General features: G+C 40.4%; 1 protein-coding gene across 38 annotated transcripts in view; it reads right to left on the bottom strand.

Moving 5' to 3' along the window:
- Positions 1–24,739, bottom strand: part of neb (nebulin) — a 327,374-nt gene that overhangs the window by 40,505 nt on the left and 262,130 nt on the right. For 17 of the 38 annotated variants that reach the window (XM_073026432.1, XM_073026423.1, XM_073026689.1 and 14 more), the window contains 10 exons: positions 23,703–23,807; positions 19,702–19,812; positions 19,125–19,235; positions 15,597–15,710; positions 14,020–14,124; positions 8,978–9,082; positions 6,435–6,539; positions 5,962–6,054; positions 2,876–2,968; positions 1,409–1,501 (listed from right to left, as the gene is read on the bottom strand). In XM_073026432.1, the coding sequence (XP_072882533.1) occupies positions 1,409–1,501; positions 2,876–2,968; positions 5,962–6,054; positions 6,435–6,539; positions 8,978–9,082; positions 14,020–14,124; positions 15,597–15,710; positions 19,125–19,235; positions 19,702–19,812; positions 23,703–23,807 (1,035 nt within the window). The remainder of the gene's footprint in view (positions 1–1,408; positions 1,502–2,875; positions 2,969–5,961; positions 6,055–6,434; positions 6,540–8,977; positions 9,083–14,019; positions 14,125–15,596; positions 15,711–19,124; positions 19,236–19,701; positions 19,813–23,702; positions 23,808–24,739) is intronic. The other 21 variants (XM_073026654.1, XM_073026647.1, XM_073026640.1 and 18 more) reach the window with 6 other exon arrangements.

The raw sequence follows: 24,739 nt of genomic DNA on the forward strand, positions 1-24,739 counted from the left end.
AGAATTCCAGAAATTCACATTCTCTGTAAGAATTAATTCCTACACATTAAATGATCCGATAGACCCTTCCCTTGTACAGATGTGACACCTTACCACCTATCATGTCGACACCCTCCCTCCTTGTGATCAATAACCCTCCTTTTTCAAGCTCATGCAAGAGAATGTACTAGGGAATTGAGAGATTTGAATTAAAGCTGGTATAAGTTTGCTCCTTAAGAAGAAGATTGCGAATGGAATGCAGAATAAGACTACACAAAATACACAATTAGATTAACAAAGACAACTGCAGGTTAGGTATGTTACTTGTCTGCACCTTTTCTATATCTCTTGATAGGATATGTGATTAATCAGGGCATGGTTCAACAAGGCACACTATATGACAAGACACACAAAATGCTGGAGGAACTCAGCAGGTCAGGCAGGTCATCTTGGCACAAGACGAGGCCTGGACCAACATGTCAGAAAGGGAATGCGAATTGGTATTAAAATGTTTGGCCACCAGGAAGTCCTGCTTGTGGTGTCTGGTGCGGAGGAACTCGACAACGCAGTACCCCGATTTACCACGGCTCTCAACAATGTAGAGGAGGTCCCATCAGGAGCACTGGACATAATACAAAACTCCAGCAGATTTGCAAGTGATGTGTTGCCTCACCTGGAGCCCTGAATGGAGGCAAGGGAGGAGATGTACGGGCAAGTGACAAGAACTAGCTTTTTTGATCCAACCAGCTGGCATTTAGATCTCTCATATTTTATCCTGTCTTTCCTTAATTAAGTGCATCAGCACAAGTTTCTATTCCCGTCTCCCTGATGTGCAACCCCACCCTTCCCTCAAATGCATTCATACATTATGATCTTGCAACTTATTGTCTACCTGAACAACTCTTTTCACTATTGTTTCCCCTTGAGCGACCTCAATCATGATGTAATGAACTGATCAGTACAAACAGTATTCATAACAAGCTTTCACTGCTCCTTCATACATGTGACAATAATAACCAATTCCAATTCATACTATTGGCTTTAACCATTCTCTATGGCAGAAGATTCCACATGCTCATCATTCTCTATTTCAAGAAGCTTCTTCTGAGATTCCTACTGGATTTCTTGGTGACCATCATATACTAATAGACTCTAGAACAATCTTCAGTTCAGGTGTAAAAAATATATATTCACTCTGTCAGAGAAATGACATTGTTTTAAATATTTCAACTCTCTGTCTTCATCTCTCCAAAGAAAGTATTTATCTTGTCAAAACTTTGGTTAATGCAATTGGGATCAAAAATTAGAAAATATATTTAAATTAATCTGAAGAAAAAAGAAAATGGATAAACTGTATTTAGTGCTAGGAAGGGTTTGGTAGTAAAGGTAGATTACGGTGTAACACAGGGGGGATCAAACCAACAGCTACCGAGCTGATGTTCTTCTGTGTCTCCTTAACACGCTGCACTTCAGGCAGGTCAGAGATTGCTGTTCCGTGCCCAATACTTTCCTTGTATTGGATCTACAAAGTGTGTGTAGATCAGGGAGGAAAGAGCATATTGTAAATTCCAGACAGACAATGACAAAGCCAAACTGTAGATCACAACGTATTAGACACTGCAACAAACCACCACTTCAATCCGCAGTACCATATAGACAAACAGAACAAACGTGGAACTAATCAGCTAAAGTTAATTTGGTTCTATTATGTTAATTTTCTTGTAATTTTGTGAAACTTTGAACATTTTATTTTCAAAAACTGATACATTAAACAATTGATTTTCCTAAACAGATTGCTCAATTAGTTTTGATCTTCTAAAAGATTTTATGTTTCGTCAAATTAGATGTGTGGTTCCTGCTCTTGTGTTAAATAATTGCAGCAATATACTGTAACTACGATACTTTTAAAGATATTTTTAAAGTTTGGCTAGACTTTTCCAGTTCTGAATATTAGCTTGAATCATTAACTCTGTTTTTTTTTTCCTATTGCTATTGTCTGACCATGTCAATATTTTCAGAATTTTCAGTTTTAACTTAGAATTTCTCAATTTTGATTCATCACTTACAGGTTGGGGAGTTGTGCAGGGCATCTCCAACTAGCTGAAGTTAAAAAAGCCTCAATCATTAGCCTTTTGTTAAAGATATCATTGTTTAAGCTGACACAAAGCCTAAAAATGAATTTGATGTTCTTGCAATAATAGACTACTGTCAAGTTTTAAGTCCATACCAGAGGTTTGATTTAAATATTCAAACACTAGCTCTAAGCTTGCATTTCCAAATAATAATTCATGTTTAATAATAATTCATCCCAATATTCCCGTTTCATCCAATAACTCCTAACAGTTACTAATTAGGAGATCTCAAATATGAAACCATTTTGGAAATTGCAATAGCTAATGCTGTTTTATGTGAATTCTAGAGTGAGTCCTGATTTGAAGTTCCCAACAGTAAAAACTGATTTTCAGTTCACAATGCTGTGCCATATCTTGACCATTCAAATAGTGAGTCTTGAATTAGAGATCCAAAACCTGGTCATCTAAATTTGAATTGGAGGATCTGATTTAGATTCTTTCAATAACCAAAATCCCCCACCAATTGTTTTTCTTCTGTCCACAAGCTGTTTGATAGCTTCATCCTGTAACCTGTGTACCTGCAGAAACATGCGCCTACAACCAACATCCTCTGGCACTGGGTCACTTTTCATGTGACTCTACCTCTCCCAATTTACCTTCCTCATGTTGCTTAGCAAGACCCATAAAACTGTTCAAAATGACAATGAGGTTTAAATGCAAAGTAAAAACTGGAGAACAATATGAATAGTTTAGTTTAGTGAGATGATGGTTAGATAGTGGGGATGGAATGTGGGTTAACACAAGAGAATGAAACCAGCAACTACCGAGCTGATGTTCTTCTGTGTCTCCTTTACACGTTTCACCTCAGGCAGGTCAGAGATTGCTGTTCCGTGCCCAACACTTTCCTTGTACTTGATCTACAAAGAGTGTAGATCATGGAGGAAAGGACAAACAGTAAGCACATTAAAAAATAGGATACATATTTTAGACAAATTGCTAACCACATTAAAACACACGCTATGTTGGATCACAGATCCAATGAACCACATCACACACAAGTTACTGGGCTGGGGATTAATCTGCACACTGCATTTGAAAGAAAGGTTAATCAAACTGATAAATGTCAAAACACTTCCCATGATATTTGTTTATACTATTTATACCATTTGTGTTAACATTATCATTAACCATATACTCAAAGTGTAACTTAATGCTTTGGAGCAAAACTATGATTTAATTTCAAAGGATAGCATGTAACATAAAATTAAGTATTGTAGCTGGAGGAACTAAGCGAGCTTAGGAAAGTTAAATGTTGTGTTACTATTGACTGACTACACCTATTAAAAAAAATTAAACTGGCCAGTGATACAGAGGCATCGCATTGGACTTCGAGGCGAGTGGTCCCGGGTTCAAATCTGTGCTGGGTTGAGCATTGAGCTAGCAACTTGTCCTCATATAAAAAAAACAGACAAATGCTAAAGGAACGGCAAGGTTGCCACCCGATGTGCCACAAGGCATGGTAAGGAGCAACAACAACTACTTATTTAAAATGAAAGGGGATGAGATCCTGATTATCACCCATAGGTTGACTGGACAGCATTGAAATTTATTGCCCTTTGCTTTCATTTTCTCCCTCCCAACTTTGTGATAGAAGAAGAGGAGAACTGAGATGAAACTCTGATCCCAAGTTCTTTGTGAAGGTGACTAAATACAAATTAATACACACAGGATAAATCTAGAACTAGGACACTAGCTTTCCTCATCGATAGAGTAACCCAGCCTATGCTTTAGTATGTTTAAGGTTTGAATATTTTTATGACTCTTAAAGTAGCTGACAACAACAAAATGCTCCACACAAAGGTGCTTAACTCTGCCATGGATGTTCCCAAGCCTGGCTGCAAAAGGAGGAGGGTTGGGTATTGGGTTAGCAGCCCCATCCTGTAAAAACACAATGCCACAAAAACTCCCAAGACCTCATCCCTGGGAGAGGAAGGATTTTCACCTGCAAGATGTATGAAGTCATGAGGTGAAAGCCAATCAACTCTCTATCGGCCCAGGGCAGAGGACTCTAGCGAGCTGCTATGCCCCAGTAGAGGTGATTCACCACAACTTTGGCCATGATGAGCTTAAGAAGAAAACACAAAGGTGCTTCCACTATTTATTTAATGCTCCTAGGGCATTATTTATTTTAGCCAGATTCCTAGGCTTATTGTAGTTCTGTTAACTAAGATCAACAATGGTAAAATCTGTTGATATTATGTTTGCTTTCATGGATCAGCCTTTGATTAGGACAAGTTTTGATTCCATTTTTGGGTGGTGTACTTTACCAAATCTATGGGTTATTTGGAAGTGAGTTTGATTTTATTTGCTTCTGTTCCTTTTGCATTATTCAGGATGATTTGAGTAATAAGCAAAAATGTGTTATAAAGCTTATGTAATCAAAGCTGGTTTTTGCTCTGAATCGTTTCACAAAGCATTAGATGTACTGGTGCTTTAAATATGCTTTGCACTTACCGAGATGTGGGACTCAGAGCTCTGAACCAATGATAAAGCAACTCAGAAGCATAGGTTTTTAATATTGGACTGTTACTTTAAAAGCAAGTGTGCTTGGATTGTAGTTCCTAAATGATTACAGCACTGGCTCTTTAGCCAAAAGTCAATACGTGGACCTTCAAAAACCATTGGGTTTTGTTGCTACTAGGGAATATAAACCTCCAAGAGGACCACAACCTTGTCATGGTTTGGGGGCTTGTATACCTCATTGACCTGGAGAGCTATGTTGGCTGGAATCAGGGCTTTATGCCTTGGCTCTAGGCTGGGTCACCCAAAGGCTAAGACTGGTCCACTGGTTCACCAGGTTCGTGGGTTCAGATCAGGGCTAACAACCCTAACTAGTAAAACAAAACTGTTGTGGAAACAGCAATGAAGAATTGTTCTACATTTAAGTGTAATCGTATTCCAGAGTCTCCAAACGGGACTTGTATGACTGACCACGAGGAAGCTAGTGATATAATGAAAGAACCCTGAATATTGCCAGAGATGGAGGACCTCCCGCCAGTGGTGTAATGGGCAGTAAGAAAGTAAGAGAAAATAGAGAATGGTAATTTGTCATTTGTTGCTAACACTAAACATTTGTCAGAGTTTTGGTCACTGGTTCTATTTCCCATTCAATATCCAGTTCACCCGCAATCCACGGGTACAGACTCCTTACAGAACTCCGAAAAGCCCTGAGCTGTAATAGCATCACACTAGCTGCTACACTACTGTTCCTCCAACATTTTGGTGTGTGCTATCCAACAATCAATGTTGCAGCTCAGTCTGAACTATAAATCAAATCTCACTGAATCAGATGTTCCTTTTCAGGATATGGCCATTTCTGCCAAAGCCCGCTTTAATTGCACTTCCTCAACTGTGCAGAGAATTTGTCCCATCAAATGCATTTGATCTATATAAGTGGGTTAATTTAACAACACATACGGGATGAAAAGAAAAGAATAGTTTACAACATCTTCAATTAATTAAGTTAATTGTCTATTCTATGGGCATCGTTTTTTATTTTTCTTTTAAATTTACAAACTGGTATCGTGTGACTTAAACTTGTGTTTTCTACGTAAGTAGTGTTCTCCTCCGGATTATAGTAACATAATAACTATACTACTGTGTCACTGCCCAGAGTCCCTTTAACATCAGAAAGTAAGAATTGGTAATTAAGACTTTCACAAATAATTCTTCAGCTTGGAATCATAAATCATAATCTGGGTTACATTTGAACACGACATATTCTATAACTGTTATAGTTAGGAGGTTAAATATCACACCAGTGAAGGAATCCATAAAAGGCTGGGAGTACTATAATTAGGGGATTATCACAAACTAGGGAATGGAGGATTGGGGCCATCAGGGATTATACCGAGCTAATCGCTTCTTGTGTCCTTTTGACTCTCTCCATCTCTGGTGTTTCTTTAATTGATGTTCCAGTACCAATATCTTCCTTATATGCGATCTTTACACACAGAAGTAAGGTATAAAAATGAAGGTCAGAGAGTTTCATCTTATTTTCTTATTTTGGCACTGTAACTGAATATGTAACTGAGCAGGATGTGGTTCATTAATAAGTGAAAAGACAACTGAAACAATAATCAAAGCAGCAGAGTTCACTAACCAAACCATGAATTAAACAAGGACAAGGAAAGCCTCTAACAGGTAAAAGCAGATGAGGCTACTGTTAGAAAATGTTCAGCTGTGGAAAGAAACTAAAATGATTGTTAGATTACTGCAATTGATGAATTTTGTTAACATCTGTCTCTGTATATTTAAAAGGAAAGAATAAATATTCAAAAAGTGAGTATGTTAGCATTGGAAAAGTATTTAGGTAAAAAGTACCAAGCTGAAATTCTTTTGGTTTTCTTTAGCTCTCAGGATTTCAGGTGTGTCTTTTACTGTGGTGACCTTTCCTTTAATATGTTTAAGCTCTGAAGTGTACTGAAGCTATAAAACAGAGTGAAAATTAACAGTGAGAAAACAGGGAAGAGAAGTTGCAAAGACAACAGGGAGAGACGGATCTGCTGTCATCAGTGGCAGGTGTTTGCCCCCCACCGTACTCAGCTGCACTGGCATCATTGGAACCGATTGTGTAGAGGTGGCAGTGGGGGGAGGGGGATGCAAACCTTGCACCCACTTACCACTGATGACAGAAGATGAATTACAACCCATGAAAAAGCTGACGAAATTCTGGACTGTAACAGAAGCTTTAAATAAGTGTGGATGTAGAGAGGATGTTTCCTATAGTGAGGAAGGACATACCTTTCGAACAGAGTTGAGGAGGAACTTCTTTAGCAAGAGGGTGTAGAGGGCAAGCCTCAGAATAAAAGGACATCCCTTAAGAACACAGATAAGGAGAAACATCTTTAGCCAGAGGGTAGTGAATCTGTGGAATTATTTGCCAAAGATGGCTGTGGAGGTCAAGTTATTGGGTATATTTAAGGTAGAGGTTGATAGTTCCTGGTTAGTTAGGGCATCAAAGATTACGGGGAGAATGCAGGTGAATGGGGTTGACAGGGATAATGAATCACGTGATGGACTAGCAGAACAGGCTCAATGGGCCAAATAGCCTAATTCTGCTCTTATGTCTAATGGTCTGAATCTATATGTTGTCTGTTACAATGTGATCAATTGGGAAAGAGTGGAAGGTGCAACACCCAGTTGTTTTCGCATCCTAGTCACTGCAGGGAAGTGAAAGGAAAAGAAGTAATGCTACAGGTGCTGGAATCTGAAGCAGAAACTGAAATGCTGGAAGAACTCAGCTTGTCAAGCAGCATCTGTGGAAAGAGAAACCAAATGAAGTTTGAAGTCAGTGAAGTTTTCTATTTCAACAACATCTTCTATGTCTGGTAGAGCTTTTCCAGCATTTCTGCTTTTGTATGAGGTGATCATGTAGGTAGAATGGATGCATGTTGGTCTCATTGTGAGAGAATTCAGATGCAGGAGTGAGATGCCTTACTCCCATTGTACAGAGTGTGATGGAGTGCCATTCGAGTGGGCTTCTTTGTCCTGGATGACGTTGAGCTTCTGGAGTTTGTTCAGCTGCACTCTCTGAGATGGAAGCGGTGCACAGACACAGTGGTCTCTCTGGGTCCAATCAATTGCTCATCCTTTACGCCTTTTTTACGAACGCAAAACACTGCTGGTTATCAAGAATGTAAAGTACTGCAGGTCTACCCCACTTGTTAAATAGTGATGGAGCCAGACTTGTTGCAAACGGCGTTGCATCCTGTTTCAGCCACCAGGGAAGAAGGCATCAGAGGCAGTGTGTGGAGATGGTGCATAATCCAACAAACGGTGCGCGATTGTCTTTGATGTTTGCCTCGTAATCACAGGACCCTGTTGGACATTGGTAATGTGGAACACTGCAAATCTGGTTCACTGGTTCATTGGTGAAATTGACAGCAGGGAGCTGCGTGGCCTCAGTTGTAGTGTGAACCAGGGCCTCACGCCGCGGGGTCGCCTGCTGCAGCCGCCCATGGAAGGAGGCGCCAGAGGCAGTGTGGCGCAGTGTCCGTGCTGGGTTGGGGGCTGGCCCCTCCAGTGCTGCTTGGTGGAAGACAAGTTGGGTTGTGTTCGTCTGCAGCTGCACTATTTCCTTGATTGATGATCGGACTGCTGCGGGCTTGTGCTTGCCAACAGCATCCCATGCATTTTCAGTCTACAGGACATGACACTCAAGCACTTGGGCAATATATATTCTTTATGTGACTGTATGTTCACTGCCATCTTATAAATGCTATATGTGCCTTGTGCTATGTATGGCCTGTCAGTACCGTGTTATGCACCTTGGCCTCAGAGAACGCTGTTTCGTTTGGCTATATTCATGGTATTTATGTATAGTTGAATAACAATTAAACTTGAACTTGAATTTAAGTGGGGATTATTCCTGAATGTTTTGCAGATGGTGAAAAGGAGTTGGGATTAGGAGGTTACTCAACAGAGGAGGGAAATGAGTGAAGGAAATACTCCTCTATCTTGAATAAAAGTAGTCTTTTGTTACAGTCCTTTTGAATTTCGTGAAAACATACAAAGCAAAGAATATTGACAAATAGAATGCATGTTTACCATCTCAGGTAGACATGTTGGACACCAGTTGTCCAGACAGTAACAATGACAGTGCTACTCCCTTTCCAGGCCAGCGGCAACAATCTTGCAACCTGTCTCAAACCAAGGTGGGATTTTTAATCTCTAGACATGTATTACACTGAATAGACGACATGGCAACAGTGCCTTGTTCTCTGTTCCTTTCCATGGCCAATGTCTTTGCAATGGCATAGCCAGGTTGATCTGACAACCAGAAAAAATGTCAGAAACCAGAAAAAAAAGTCTTGCTTCCTGAAGAAATAGCCTAAATTATGTGTCAGTGCGACTTTTTGACTTACCATGCTGATGTTCTTCTGGTTCTCCCGGACTCTCTGTATCTCAGGTGTGTCAATTACGGGAACGTAATGAGACATGGTCTTTTCTGCTTCGGCCTTGTATTGTTTCTGGGATAACAATTCAGAGCAGTATGACACATAGCAGCAAACAGGCAAATTTCTCCCCATGCTTCAGAAGATTCACAACAGTAACACTTCATCCAAAAATAAACGGGAAGCCCCTGTATTGTAAAAGGAACAACATTCCCCTGTGCTTTAGTTTAATGAAGTTCCTTATTTGTTGGGTCTTACTTTTATTTAAATAGAAAAAAGAAATTTTATCAGAGAGCAAAGATGTGTTTGCTACCGCTAATTGCATATGTACCTACCAATTGGCTTAGTTCTCCTCCTGTTTCATATACTCTTAGGAAACATAATTTTAATGTACTGGCCATCAGCTTCACTCATTTACATTTGCTGAGTGATTACTTGTTTAGAAATACAGCGCAGAACAGGCCCTTCAGTCACTTCAAGCCATGCTGCCCAGCAACCCCCAATTTAACACTATATCACGGGACAATTTACAATGGCCAAATAACCTACTAACTGGTACATCTTTGGACTATGGGTAGAGACCAGAGCACCTGGAGGAAACCCACACACACACACACACACACACACACACACACACACACACACGAGAACAAACACACAGATTTGCTTAAAGGGGATGCTGGAATTGAACTCTTGACAAACTCAGCTGTAAACACATCGCGCTAACCACTAGACTACCTTGGCACCCCACTTATTCACAGGAATTTTTGTAGTCAGAATTATTCAAAGGCATCTGTCAGATCTTCACTAAGTCGCATGCCATCCTTTCTTTGAAAGGAACTTTATCTCCCTCATAGTTGCTGGGTTTAAACTGTGCAAGTCTCTCTCTGATGACCATGTGGGATCACTTTCACTAAAAAAACACTACAGAGGCTGAAGGAGGGAACTCAGCTACTGGAGGGCAATGAGCAATGCAGAATAAATATCAGGAATGCTCACAACTAATAAATAAATACAAAAAAAGTGTAACTTTAACATTGCAAATAAAGAACACACAACTTCAAATATACTTTGACCACAGCTTCATGCTCTGGTATCAAATGATGCACTGCTACCCAGCAGAGTGGTGAAGCATCATATGGCATTTGGTCCTGGACTTTGAATGCTAATTCACATACCCATAAGGCACTTTAAAAATGCATCAGCTTAAATTGTGTATCATGCACGGTAGTGTAGTAGTTAGCACAATGCTTTACAGTACAAGAGACCCGGGTTCAATTCCCCTCACTGCTTGTGAGGTGGTTTGCATGTTCCCCCCTCCCGTGACCACGTGTGTTTCCTCTGGGTGCTCCGGTTTCCACACACAGTCCAAAGACATATCGTTAATTGGTCATTGTAAATTGCCCTGTGATTGGACTAGGGTTAAATCAGGGGTTGCTGGGCAGTGTAGCTCGAAGGGCTGGAAGGGTCTATTCTGCATTGTATCTCATTAAATAAATAGAATGAGGCATTTGGCCCATTGAGTCTGTTCTGCATCCAATCAAGGCTGGTTTAATGGATCAGGGCAATGGATAACGGATCACAGACACCACAAGTCAGAAAAATGAAGCTAAATTGTGATTTGCTCTATTTATTGCAGACAGGTGCCTGGGAATCACCCTTTTGTGCAAAAAATTATGATATAACAATCATCACTGAGTAACATGAGCAGTAGGGAAGGTATTCGTTAATTTACTAGCTCGTAGTGGAACTCCCTGTGATACTTAATATTTTGAAAAGTCGATCCAATAAAACTTCCATTACAAATAATGTTATGTAAAGCTAGATGAAATAGTTGCTACTCTAACAGTATCATGCAGTCAAATGTAGATACAAACTGATTAGTCAGGACATCAAAGTCACAGGGAGAAGGCAGGAGAATGGGATAATAAATCAGCCACGATGGAATGGCAAGGCAGACTTGATGGGCCGAATGGTCTAATTCTGATCTTATGTGTTATGCAAACTGACGCAAACTTATTCCCGTTGATTTTAAACTCCTGCCCATCTAGACCTCTACTCACAGGGGTCTTATCTCTTCTTAACTCAGCTGCATAAACATGGGATGTATTTGTGCTCTAATTCTGCACTCTTGGACATCACATTTGGTTCCACCTTAGGCAGCGATACCTTCAGCTCCCCTGAACCCAAGGTCGGGAACCCTCCCTCTAAATCACTCAGCTTCTCTCTCTCTCCGTTCTCTATAATATTTAGCATTGCTTTTGGTCAGTTCCTGGATATTGATATCTCCTTAGGAATGATTTGCTATCTTGAGAATACTACAAAAACAAAAGTTGCAGTTATGGTATTGTGGTAGGAGAGCTGCAAATACATGATTTACCAAAGATGCAGAAATAAGCCCTTTGGCTCGTCAAGTCTATACCGACCACGAAGCATTCATATACATGAATTTAATTTTATCCACACATCCCCGTCAACTCCCCCCAGATTCCACCTCTCATTTATTATCTAAGGCAAGGATTCCCAACCCTTTTTAATGCCATGGATGAATACTATTAACCAAGGGGTCTGTGGACCTCAAGTTGGGAACACCTAGATTTTAGAGCCAATTGAAAGTGGCCATTAAACTTACCAACCTGCATTTCTTTGAAATATGGAAGGAAGTCAAAGAACTGGAGGTAGACATAGACAGACACGGGAAATGTACAAACTCCACACAGACTGGGCCCGTCACTAGGAATGAACCCTGGGTGTTGGGGCTGGAGGTCGCAGCTCTATTAGCCATGACAGGCTGCAAGTAGATTTCTCCAAAGGTTCCCAAGTAAATGGGCTGAACTTTGGAAAACATGACATGTATGTAGAAATCAAGACAGCCAAAAACAGTGAAGTCCCTAGGCCAATCATTAAGGCAATAAATCCCAGTGGCTTACCATTTCAATTCTTATCCCCATTCCCATTGCAATATGTTGGTCTATGGCCTCTTTGTTAACCAATTAACCTACCCGGTACATCTTTGGACTATGGGAGGAAACCAGAGCACCGAGAGGAAACCCACACATACCATGGGGAGGATGTGTAGAGGACGCCGGAACTGAACTGCCAAACTCTGACGCCCCAAGCTGTAATAGCGTCGCGCTAACCACGATGCTATCATGGCACGCATTCTGGCACCTTCTCCCTTCCTTTCCAGTCCTGATGATCGTTCTTAACCTGAAACCCTCCACTGTACATTCACTTCCATAGGTGCTGCCTGACCTGCAGCATTCCTTCTGCATTTTGTGTGTGTTGCTGTGGAGAGGTGTGCTGGGAGCAGAGGAGAATCATCTCTGGACCATTTGGTAGTGCACAGTTTCCACACGTCAGCCACCCACTGGGGAAGGATGGCTCACCCTCTTGCTAATAATATCCCACCATGTGTCCTGCTCTCATTCTTTCCATACACCCTTGCGGTCTTTCCCAGCCCAGTGGGCAGTGGAAGATCAGTCACTATCTCTAGTCAAGGTGTGATCGAAAATATCTGGTTTCTGAGAGGATATGGAGATTAGGCAGAAAGGCTCAGCCAGGATCAGGTTACATTGGACATATATTTACTTTTTGAGATACAGTGCAGAGAAGGCCCTCCTGGCCCTTCAAGCGGTGCCAACCAGCAATCACATGATTCTTTAACGGTAGCGTAATCACAGGACAATTAATGATGACCAATTCACCTACCAACCAGTACATCATTGGACTATGGGAGGAAACCAGAGCATCTGGAGGAAACCCATGCTGTCATGAGGAGAATGTACAAACTTCTTAAAGGCAACGGTGGGAATTGAACCTGGGTTGCCTGTACTGTAAAGCGTTGTGCTAACCACTACACTACCGTGCCACTCCTTCCTGATGTAACCATGCCTTAAGTGGTCTGAAATACTTCCAGTAAGATGGCAGCGCATGCAAACAAAGTGGCTTCTCAGGGGCCAGCCAAAGGTGCTTTTTTCTGTGTAGAATTTGTTCTTATAAGATAACATTGGATACTGCAGGGCTATTCCATCAGTGAGCTTCCCGTAACTGGAGTAACTGGACTGGTGTCGGCTGCAGAGCCGGCTGAGGTGTTGAAGGAGCCGGTCGGGATATTGGAGGAGTTCTTCAGAATCTTGGAGGAACCAGTCAGGATATCAGAGGAGCTGGCTGGGATATTGGAGGAGTCTGCTGGTGTGTCGGAGGAGCTGGTTTTGGTAGAAAGAAGCTGACTTGCTGCAGACCATATTGCTGCCCGCTACTCGGAAGCATCGAAGTTGGTGCTGTATAATTGGGGGCAGGTTGCCTCAGATATTTCACCTGCGAACTCAAGGCTTTGTTGGACAGTGATAGCATAAGTTGGCGCAGGCCTGTTACCCTTGACAGGTGGAGGGACAGTTGACGTGGGAGCTGTGTAGCCTCAGTCACAGTGAGAACTAGACCTCAAGCCTCGGACTTGTCTACAGACCAAGCGAGAGACGTGGAAGTGCTACAGCTTGGTTGAGGTCGTCTGGGGCTTGGTCTGGCTATGGGTGCTGCCCTCCTGTGTTCGAGTGGTGAAATGACAGGCTGGATAGCGTGCATTTGTATACTGCTGGGAGCCTATTCCATCAATTATTGGAGAATGTCACTCAGGGTCTTGGACTATATATGTTTTTTTTGAGTGAATATGCTTCTATGCTCGCTATTTTGAATTATCTTACTCGCTATTTTTGAATGTTTTATTTGCTATTTTGAATGTTTCACACCTTGGCCTCAGAGGAGCACTGTCTCATTTAACTGTATCTAAGTATGGTTTGAATGATAATTAAACTTGATTTAATTTGATTTGATTTGAAATGTGCAGAATGAAGTATGGGTGCTTTGCCTGAAGTTGGTCCCACTCTTTCATTTACAATGATGGACAAGACACAAACACACAACAGAAATTTCACAGGGGCATCAGATCATGTTTATCAAATACAGAGACTGTGAAGCCAATGACAAATGGAGAGGGATTGATGTGTGTTTACCTGGCTGCTCAGGTATTTCACATTTTGAGCATGAATAATGTCAGGCGTGTCAATGACTGTGGTGTAGTTCGACTTCTCCTTTTCAGCCAATTGTTTGTATTTTACCTAAAAATAAAATCAGGCATTAGAAAACACCTTAGTAATATTCCAGTCTGCCAATGAATCAAAAACAAGAAATTCTGCAATTGCTGGAAATCCAGAACAATACACACAAAAAGCTGGAGGAACCCAGCAGGTTAGGCAGCATCTATGGAAATGATACTCAGTCAATGTTTTGGGCCGAGACCCTTTTCAGGATTGAAAAGGAAGGGGGAAGATGCCAGAATAAAAAGGTGGGGGGGGGGAAGGGAAGGAGGATAGCTGGAAGGTGATAGGTGAAGCCAGATGGGTGGGAAAGGCCAAGGGCTGGAGAGAAGAAATTTAATAAGAGATGGAGTAGAGCATGGGAGAAAGGGTAGGAGGTGGCAACCTGGGGGAGGTGATCGGCAGGAGAGATGAAGTAAAAGGCCAGACTGGGGATTAGAGGAAGAGGGGAGGGTATAGAGTTTTTTTTACCGGAAGGAAAAATCTATATTCATGGCATCAGGTTGGAGACTACCGAAATGGAATATAAGGTGTTGCTCCTCCACCCTGAAGATGGCTTTATCTTGGCACAAGAGGAAGCCATGGTCTGACATGTCAGAATGGGAATGGGGATCAGATTTAAAATGATTGGCCACCAGGTGGTTCCGCTTTTGGCAGATGGAGCGGAAGTGATCGACAAAGGAGTACCCCAATTTACAACAGGTCTCACCAGTGCAGAGAAGGCCACATCAGGAGCCCATGTTCACAGGTGAAGTGTCAAATCAATTTGGTTTACTGATCATCCCAGCTGAACCAAGTAAACATTGGCTTAAATCTGTTGTTTGAATGCTGTTTCTGTCCGCTGGGTTTTAGGCAGAGATAATGAAGGAGGTAGCAATTCACATCTTATAAAATCCTGTAAATACTGGAAGCAACTTTTCAAATATATTTCTGCTTTGTACTTTCCTTGCTGTCTTGGTAACAATTTAAAATTAATAATCTCACTTTGGGATTCCTAAAAAAACAGTTAAGATTAGATCATTGCCTTGGGATCTTGCTGTGCACTGATTAACTGCCATGATTTTCATATTAAAACAAATCTGGGGGAGTTGGAATCTGTGAAAACCACTTCTTTTTCTAGTTTCTCTTTTTGCTGTATCAAAAACATCACTGGTGTTCTTCTTCTTAAAGTACAAATGTAGGAATAGAAGGTCCAACATGTAACGTGCAGAAACTAATGCCACGTAGCTGGAATGGGGATAAAACCCAGCTCATAAATCTTTGAATTTTGCGCAAGTGAAATTATCATCAAACATTGCGCTAAGCGATTTCAACTCAAGATCAGTCACTGAGTTATACAAAACAATGATTGCTATTACGTTTATGGGACGTTACTGACATTAGACCATAGAACATTACAGCACAGTAAAGGCCCTTCAGCCCATGATATTGTGCCAAACTTTTAACTTAATGCAAGGACATAAGTGACATTATTATACCCACCATCTACTCACCTGGCTTAAAATGTCCGTGGCGTTCTTTGCTCTGGCCATCTCAGGTGTTTCATTTGCAAATGCCACAAGCCCCTTACCCTTTATTTCTTCCTCCAACGATCTCTTGTACTCTTTCTGAGATAAGAGAAAGGAGAGACAATTTACCACACTGTTTTACAACTCTGTGGAATTAAGGTCTGTGGAGGACCTGCAGTCATGTAGTATTTGAGAATTGTCAAATTCAAGCAGAATTGTGTTGGTTACACATATAATTCTATCTTGAGCATTGTAGTGGCCAATTCTAACCATACCTGCTGGCAACCCCGACCGATTTGTATGACGTGCCCTCCGCTCCAGTAATGATTGTTCTAAAAGTTGATTATATGTATTCAATCCTATATTAGCAATTAGGAAACATGCAATCTTGAAACGATAAAAACTTAAGTGTGCCCAAGTGTAAGTTAAGCGTAATTGAGTGGTCAGCAAAAGATATGACATCCCCAGCTGCAAAATTCCAAATACATAACTTATTCTCTTTGCTTTTACTATGCCCCACTCATGTGACTAGTTACCATACTGAACATGCAACACAGATAGCGAACAGACTCATGGCCCCTACAGGTTTAAAAATTACTTTTCATGTTTTTCTCTCCAACAGTGATGTTAAAGACTTTGATAAATAGGGAATCTAGACACATTGTATTCAAAGGAAGCCAAACATTCTGATTAACCTACAGATGAGGAAATAATGAAGAAGAGTTATTTCCTCCTAGTTAGATCTGTGCAACTTTAATGGCTTTGCAGAATCACAATCAGAAATGCGTTATTTTGTGGCAGCAATACAGTGCAATACCCAATAATAAATAAATTATTAATTACTGTAATAAATACATATACAAAAATTAAAATTAAAAAAGTAGTGTAAAAAGAGAGGAAAATTAGTGAGGTGGCATTCAAGGGTTCAATGTCCATTCAGAAATCGGATGGAAGAGGGGAAGAAGCTGTTCTTGAATTATTGAGTGTGTGCCTTCAGGCTTCTGTACCTCCTTCCTGATGGTAGCAATGAGAAGAGGGCATGTCCTGAGTGATGGGGGTTCTTAATGATGGATGCTGCCTTTCTGAGGCATCACCGTTTGAAGGTGATTTACCATATATGTGGTAAAACAGGTGTACACTTAAGGTTACCATATACGACAATATTTTTGTTATTGATACATTCGTACCAAAGGTGTTAAGATTGATTGTTGTGTATTTAATACTTCAGTAGTATTTGAGCAATATTGAAAATGTATTATTTTAGTAAGCATTCTTCTTTAAATAATTCATTACGGGTTATATGTATAAATACGTGAATTGCATATGTCATCACATGATACGTGAGTTGGCTCACTTAAAGTAAACATAAGGATAGACTCACATTTCAGACTCTTGTGCCTTTCTTTGAATTAGTTTAATGTTTTGAAGTTACAAAACATAACAGTGATCTCTTGCTAACCAGCTTAATTTCCTGCTGCTCATCTGAGTCATTTGCATAATTATCAAGCCATTCAATATGACTGTTTGCCAGACTGAACCGCGTCCTTAGAGACAGTTTGATGAAGATAATTCATTTACCAATAATTAAGATAACCCATTAATCATTGGTAAAACCATAGATTATCTTTGTACTCTTTGATGTTGTAATAAACTATTGCTAATCTCCGCAGCAAGGTCAAATAATTTGGGTATAGTCTACTTTGTCAATAAGTTAATATGACAGTTCATTTTTCTTTCCCGCAATTGGAAACATTGATTTATGAAAGACTATCCACATGGAGCTTACTTTCTTTAGAAATGAGAACAGTGAGGGGAGAAATAATCAAACACGTAGAATGAATATTTTTTCTTCACAGACAGATCTATTACAAAAGGGGTGTCAATTTATGGTAATTAGTAGATTACGGGGCAGTTGTGGAAATAGTAGAAAGAGAGTAAGATAAAAATTAGCTTTAGTTATTAATAATAAATACTTTACTGATCCCAAGTAGGAAATTCTTTTTTTACAGCAGCAACATTTGAAAACACACTTAGCGGAGTGCATTCTTAACTAATAAAGTACAGAATAATAATATACACAATAATAATTTACCAATGTACAGTAATTTGGAATGATGTGCGATAGTGCACAAAATAATAAAACAGATACTATTGTTACATGTATATCAAAAACATACTGTAGCAACTACTCAACCAAACCAATTTAAGACTAAACAAAGGGGTGGAGGGGAGGGGATTAATTCTGTATGATGCGCTTTCCAGTCCAATAACTGGAATTAAGTGTAATTAAGCAAATTTAAGCAGGCTTAAGTGTGTTTAAACAATTTTAAATGTAATTAAGTGGGCAACAAAAAAGATATCACCCCTAGCCCACTCCCCAGCTCTACTGAATCTTAAAGCATGAATAAGTAGCTAAACTCTTTGCTTTTAGCACACATCCACCCACATGACTAACTACCCATAATAAAACACAAATTACAATGCAGACAAGAAATAGATACATGGTTCCTACATAAGTGCACCATTTGCTTTAAGTCTAATAGGCTAGAATTTGCTGCGCAGCCAGTAAGTATTACCACACTTTGGATGCCAACATAGCATATCTACACTAACCCTAACCGTATGTAGGAAACCGGAGCACCTGGAGAACGTACAGACAGTGGCAGGAATGAAACGGCGATCTTACGGTCAGTGCCATAGAGTACTGCCTTAACCAGCATGCTAACGTGCCTAGCTCTGTGATGAGTGGGTCTCTGATGCTGGTGGAGTGATAGATCTTCACCACATTTACATCAAACTGAACATTTGCCATTGTTGTAGCAATGACAAAGAAATACTGCACTGCCTCAGCGCACCAGCAAGCTGGGTTCAATTCTAAGCTCTGTTGTGGAGTTAGCACAATCTCCCTGCTACTCTTATTCATAAATGCTTAGTTTCTTCTCATGTCCCAAGCACACGCTGGTTGTGAGGTTAACTGGCTCTTGTAAATGATCTGACCACAGGTGGCTGGAGGAAGAATCACAGGATATGAGAGAGTGAAAAGATTTATTTATTTATAAGAGGGGTTCCCAACCTTCTTTATGCCATGGATCAATACCATTAAGCAAGGGGTCCCTGGACCCCAGGTTGGTAAACCCTGATTTAGAAATACAGTGCAGAACAGAACAGGCCCTTCCGGTCCAACAAGCCACATCACCCAACAATTCAACTATTTACCCTTGTCTATTCACAATGACCCAACAAGCTGTAGCACATGACAATCCACCTATTTAACCCTAACCTAATGACAGGACAACTTACAATGACCAATTATACTGAGAAATAAGTGTAAGAATGGTACTGATGGGATTGCTTTGAGAGCTAGAATAAACTCAATGGGCCGAACCACCTTCTTCTATGACATTGGAAAATGTGGAAGAATAACTTGCAGGGCTACTGACCAATGTGCCGGCAATAACACCAAAGACTGCATAGCAAGGGAGTGCTTTGGTTCTCCAATTATAACACACATACCTCGTTCAAAATGTACGTCGCATTCTTTGCTCGCATCATCTCTGGAGTTTCCTCTAATACCGTTAAGCCTTTGCCTTTGACTCCATATTCCAGATCCTTCCTGTACTCTTTCTAGGTAAGCAAATGAAAGAAAAGTAAAGCTGCAAAGAATCTGGGAATAAATCCGATTTACTGCTCATCAAGCAATACCACCATCAAGTTTTTGCACAGCCATTAAGACAAGACAACAGAAAAAACTAACATCTTTGTGGTATAAAAATGGAAGAGATTACAAACACACAGTTAGGTAACAAGCATTCAGGGTTTCACAGAAAACAGTCACAAAAATATGTTGGATGAGCAGTCTTTAAATAATAAAGCCCTTTAATGGTTTGGTTACACACTTAGCAGTAAGTGTATTGGCAAGCCAAAGAGTAGTATATTACTTCAAAATGTATAAAAATTATATAGTGGAGTCTTTCCCATAATTTATTGCAATATTTTAAATTTTATGTAATTCAACAAAGTCTAAAAGTATATATTAGTGAGATTATATTTTCACATTGTTAAAAGAAAAAAGAAGAAAATGGCTGTCTACCTCACAGCCTATCTTAGTAGCATATTTGACATGCAACATTGCCGGTGTAATCTCCAAGCCAGAGAGGTTCCTGCCTTTTATGTGCTCTTCCAAATCCTTTTTATATTCTTTCTATTGATATTTGGGAGAAAGAGAAGAATCAGAGAAAAGGTTTTTAACGTGAAGGAAAAGTATATTCAACAGGCATTCAATAATTTTCTGAGATGACTCCTGGAAAGTGTGTTAGTATTTAGAGGGTCACGGAAACTGGTTACAAACCATCTGTTGGCAAGTCGCTGAAACTGAAAAGGTAAAACAGCATCAAATGAAAACATTTGTAAAAAGTTTCAGGTTTTATCTCAGGTTGGCTGGAATTTAAAGGTGAGGAAATGAGGTTTCCCTTGCTGAGATGAAGTTGGCAGAAGGCGAGAGCTCTGAAAATGTTATGTGATGACAAAGCTTTGGAGAGAGACCATCGAACACAAGGCAGAACTCACAGGATTAGGGGAACTCACAAGTCCTCACATAAGTTCTCTTTGCAAGTAGAAGTGTGATACACTCAGTGGCCAGTTTATTTGGTAGACCTGCTCATTTACCCAAATATCTAATTAACCAATCCTGTGGCAGCAACTCAATGCATAAAAGCATGCAGACATGGCCAGGAGGTTCAGTTGTTGTTCAGACCAAACATCAGAATGGGGAAGAGATGTGATCTAAGTGACTTTGACCATGGAATGATTGTTAGCGCCAGATGGGGTGATTTGAATATTTCAGAAACTACTGATTCCCTGTTCCTGCTGTTATGTATCCCGTAACTGGATCACTTACCAGCAAAGATAGAGAGGTCCACTGAAGTCTGATGGTACCATTTTTAAACATTTTTATTTATAAAGGGGCACAAAAGGAAGGTTAATACAAACATTTTGATAACATACGTCGTCAATACTCAATCTAAAGCGCAGGTATAGTAATGATCAATCAGAAATAAGCTCTATTGTTGTCTAGGGGATAATATCTTGTCCATTTGGAAATATAACAGTCATTCAAAAGTCTGCAGGCTTCAGCCTTTTGGGAACCGCTGGGTTTCCCGTGTTGGAGAGAGAGAGAGAGATTGGTGAGAAAAGGAACACTTGCCCGGGTCCTTACGAAGCAAAGCCGTGGAATCAGGGGAGCCGGCTTTCCTGTTGTTAGTTAAAAGCGATTTTCCGTGATTCCAGCCACAGACTCCCGATTCGGAATCTAACGCATGTGGCTTCCTTCAAAATGGCTTCCCGCTACGACGGGATTGCTATCGTGTCTCCTTGGTGCGTCTAGAGGGGTCGTCCCCCCCAGACCCTCCTTTATACTTCCTCACAGGATCGCAGGTGTCAATCTCTCTCTCAACCAGCCCACTTTGCCCGAGGGCTTTACATGTGGTCTTCATGAGACAATAGTCAGGGTCGCTTTATTCTGCTTCCTGGGGGAACGTGGTATTCAGCACGTCTCTCTCTCTCCCATTTCCTGTGTCTATTCAGCACGTCTCTCTCTCTCTTGGGTCATTGACCCCCCCCCCCCCCCTTCACTAGGGCTCTTGCGATTCTCACAAAGGAGAGGGCTGGTATCATAACACTGCACAACAGTTTCCAGAGTTTACAGAGAATAGTGTGAGAAACAATTGAAAGAACATCCAGTGAGTGGCAGTACTGTGGGTGAAAGCACCTTGTTAATGAGAGAGGTCAGAGGGGAATGGCCAGACATGTTCAAGCTGACAGGAAGGCGAAGGTAACTCAAATAAGCATGTGTTACAACAGTGATGTGCAGACGAGCACCTCCGAATGCAGAACACATCGAACCTTGAAGTGAATGGGCTACAGCAGCAGAAGACCACCTGGGTTCCACTCCTGTACCTAATAAAATGGCCATTGAGTGTATACATCAGTTTTCTTTTTAAATTGTAAAGCAAGATAGATGCAGGGAAAACTCTTTCATATTTGGATTAATTATTTTCTCATTAAAATACTTCTGTGCCTGGCAGCAAATCCTTGTTTTCATGAGACTTTTTAAGTCAACAATGAAACACTTAACAGTGAAGGGGTCAGGCTCAAATTTAACTCTTGATGGGAAGCCTGCTGCATTCCATTTATTTATTTATTTAGCAATACAACATGGAACTGGCTCTTCCAACCCTTTGAGCTGTGCTGCCCAGCAGCCCACCAAAAAGGTGCTAAAAGGTGATGTATCTCAGAGCAAACTTAATGAAATATCCTGTAATATTTCTCTTAATGAGAAAGAATCAATGGAATTCTAATAGATTCATTAACCTGCATCGAAAATACTGAGTCACCGTGAGAGTAAGGGATTGGAATAACTTAAGAGCATATGAGGAATTTGGAAGTAAAATCACACTTCAATTTTTATAAGGCCTGAATTTTAAAATTTTTACATTTTGGCTTGCTTTGCATGTTTTCTTTTCCAGATCATAACATTTGTCAAAATCAGGCATTTTCAGTACATAAGTTTAGATAAAGGCTTCGACTTTTCGCTTCTATGTTAATTGTTCGTTCGTTACGAGCTGTGTCATATGGTGTGGGCGATCATGGTCCTTCCATCACCATGATTATTCTTGGCATATTTTTTCTACAGAAGCGGTTTGCCGTTGCCTTCTTCTGGAGAGTCTTCACGTGACCCTGAATGGGGGCAGGTGCTACACCTTGCCAAAGGGTGACCTGCAGGCTAGTGGTGGGGAGGAGCGCCTTACACCTCCTTTGCTAGAGACGCATCTCCCAACCCTGCCACCCACTTTACAATATAAATAGTAAAGTCATAACTAAATTGTTAATCATAAAAACAATCCCTGCATGATCAAATTTTTCTACTGCATTGCTCAACACAATTTACTAATTTCTTCCCCTCTCCCTCCTTGAGTTACCCTCTCACAGTACTGGCCATTATGTTCCAATAAGATTTACTTTCTTGTAAGTTGCAGGAAAATAAATCTCATGGTGACATATACAAGTTGTCATCATAAATTTACTTTGAACTTTGAAATACATGAGAATTCTGACAGGAGTTGAGGGCCCAAGTTACAGGAAGAGGTTTGTCAGGCTCAGACTTTATTGAAGGGCAGGAGACCGAGGGGCAACTGAATAGAGGCATACCAAATCACGAGGGGCATAGATAGGGTGAGTAGACATGGTCTGTTTCCCAGGGGAGGGGAACATAAAATCAAGAGGGCAAAGGCTTAAGGTGAGGGAGCAATGATTTAAGAGGGACCTGAGGGACATGTAGAGGGTGCTGAGTATATGGAACGACCTGTCAGAGCAAGTAGTTGAGGCAGGTATAATAGTAACATTTAAAAAACAATTGGACAGGCAGATGGATAGGAAGGTTTTAGAAGAATATGAGCCAAATTTGGGCAAATGGGAACAGCTTAGATGGGCAAGTTTGTCAGCTTAGAAAATCTAGGCCAAAGGATCTGTTTATACTTTGTATTCCTCTAGAACAGGGGTTCCCAACCATTTTTATGCCACAGACCCTTACTATAAACCGAGGGATCTATAGACCCCAGATTGGGAACACCTGCTCTATGACAATCAAATGTGAATGGACAGTCATTTATAGACAACATCAGCATTTCAGGAATTACATTATCAAAGTAAGAAGCTTAGCTGATAAGAGTATGAATTTTAATTATATGGAAATAGACTTTAAAGTTACATTTTTGAAGTAGTTCTTTGGCAGTGTTTGTTCAGTTATTATCAGGAAAATTCAAAAAAAATATTCAAGCCACAGTGACAATGTACAGTTATAAAACTTAATACAAGTTTGACCAAACTTGTATATAAGTATCTTTCTAATTTCCAAATAAAACATTCTTCAAGACCGTTGGAAGTGTCCAATTACTTGAAGAATACAAACACCGGGCATTTGGAAATCCTGTATAGTTCTCTTCAAAGACAGTTACTGTTGGAAAATACCACTAACAGCAGGACAGAGACATCGTGTAGATTCTCAGTGACAATGCTCCCATTTCTTGGCCTTACCTCACTTTGCATGTGCTGAGATTCCTTGGCAGTGATGTAAACAGGTGTTTCAAAGTCCAGCATTGCCTTCCCCCTCTCCTTCTCGTATTGCTCTTTGTATTTGATCTGAAACATTGTACAGTGTGGCCACTCTTAGTAAATGATGATGCTTTCTATGTTGCCTTTACAGTTCCTATTTTACACTATACCCCATCTGCTAAAGTCCTGGTAACTAATTCTTTCAATAAGCATATGTGGTCCATGTAACTTTAACATCATAAGTAATTGGCTCAACACAGAATAATTAACCCAACATATAAATTTAGAAAATTAATTGTAATTAAATGTGATATTAACCAGACATAGTAATGGATTTCACTGTTAAAATAACACTTTGACACCAATGTATTTCCTAATTTTGTAAAACAGAATGTCCTGTTAATGCACAAGCCTTCATCAAACAGTGTTGAAATTGCTTTGGACCAGTAAGATCTAGATCCAGTTAAGTACCAATTTGTTTTTTTAAATAATGGTAGTCCTATTCTTAGACTTGAAGATCAATGATGTTTAAGATAGGACAGGCGGGAGCAGGAAGTCAGTGCTCCTATCCTGAGCGTTAACAGGGACTTGGCGATGCCGCTGCCTTGCTCCTTCAGGGGCCTGGATTTGATCCTTGGGTGCTGCTTTTGTGCAGCTCATTTGATTTTCTTCCTGTGCGTTTCTGTCAGGTGCTCACATTTCTTCAAATGTCTGGAAAGCTACTGTAGATCAATGTAGATAAGTGACAATAGCATCAAGGAGGAGCTGATGGGCTTATAAGAGGGATGAAGCTCTGGGAATATGTATAAAAGGAGAAAAATGAGATGGACAGGCTGGTCCTGTTGGAAAATAACACCAATCTCATGGTCTTTACAGTTCATGTTCTCAGTATTACTTTTATTTGCAGTTTGGAGCTGAGAGCTGAAATGAATCAGCCATGATGAAATAGCGGAGCAGTATCGATGGACCAAATGACTTAATTTCTGCTCTTATATCTTATGGTCTCATGGTCTAGTTTG

Source organism: Hemitrygon akajei, chromosome 2 (assembly GCF_048418815.1).
Source record: "Hemitrygon akajei chromosome 2, sHemAka1.3, whole genome shotgun sequence".
Taxonomy (NCBI): domain Eukaryota; kingdom Metazoa; phylum Chordata; class Chondrichthyes; order Myliobatiformes; family Dasyatidae; genus Hemitrygon; species Hemitrygon akajei.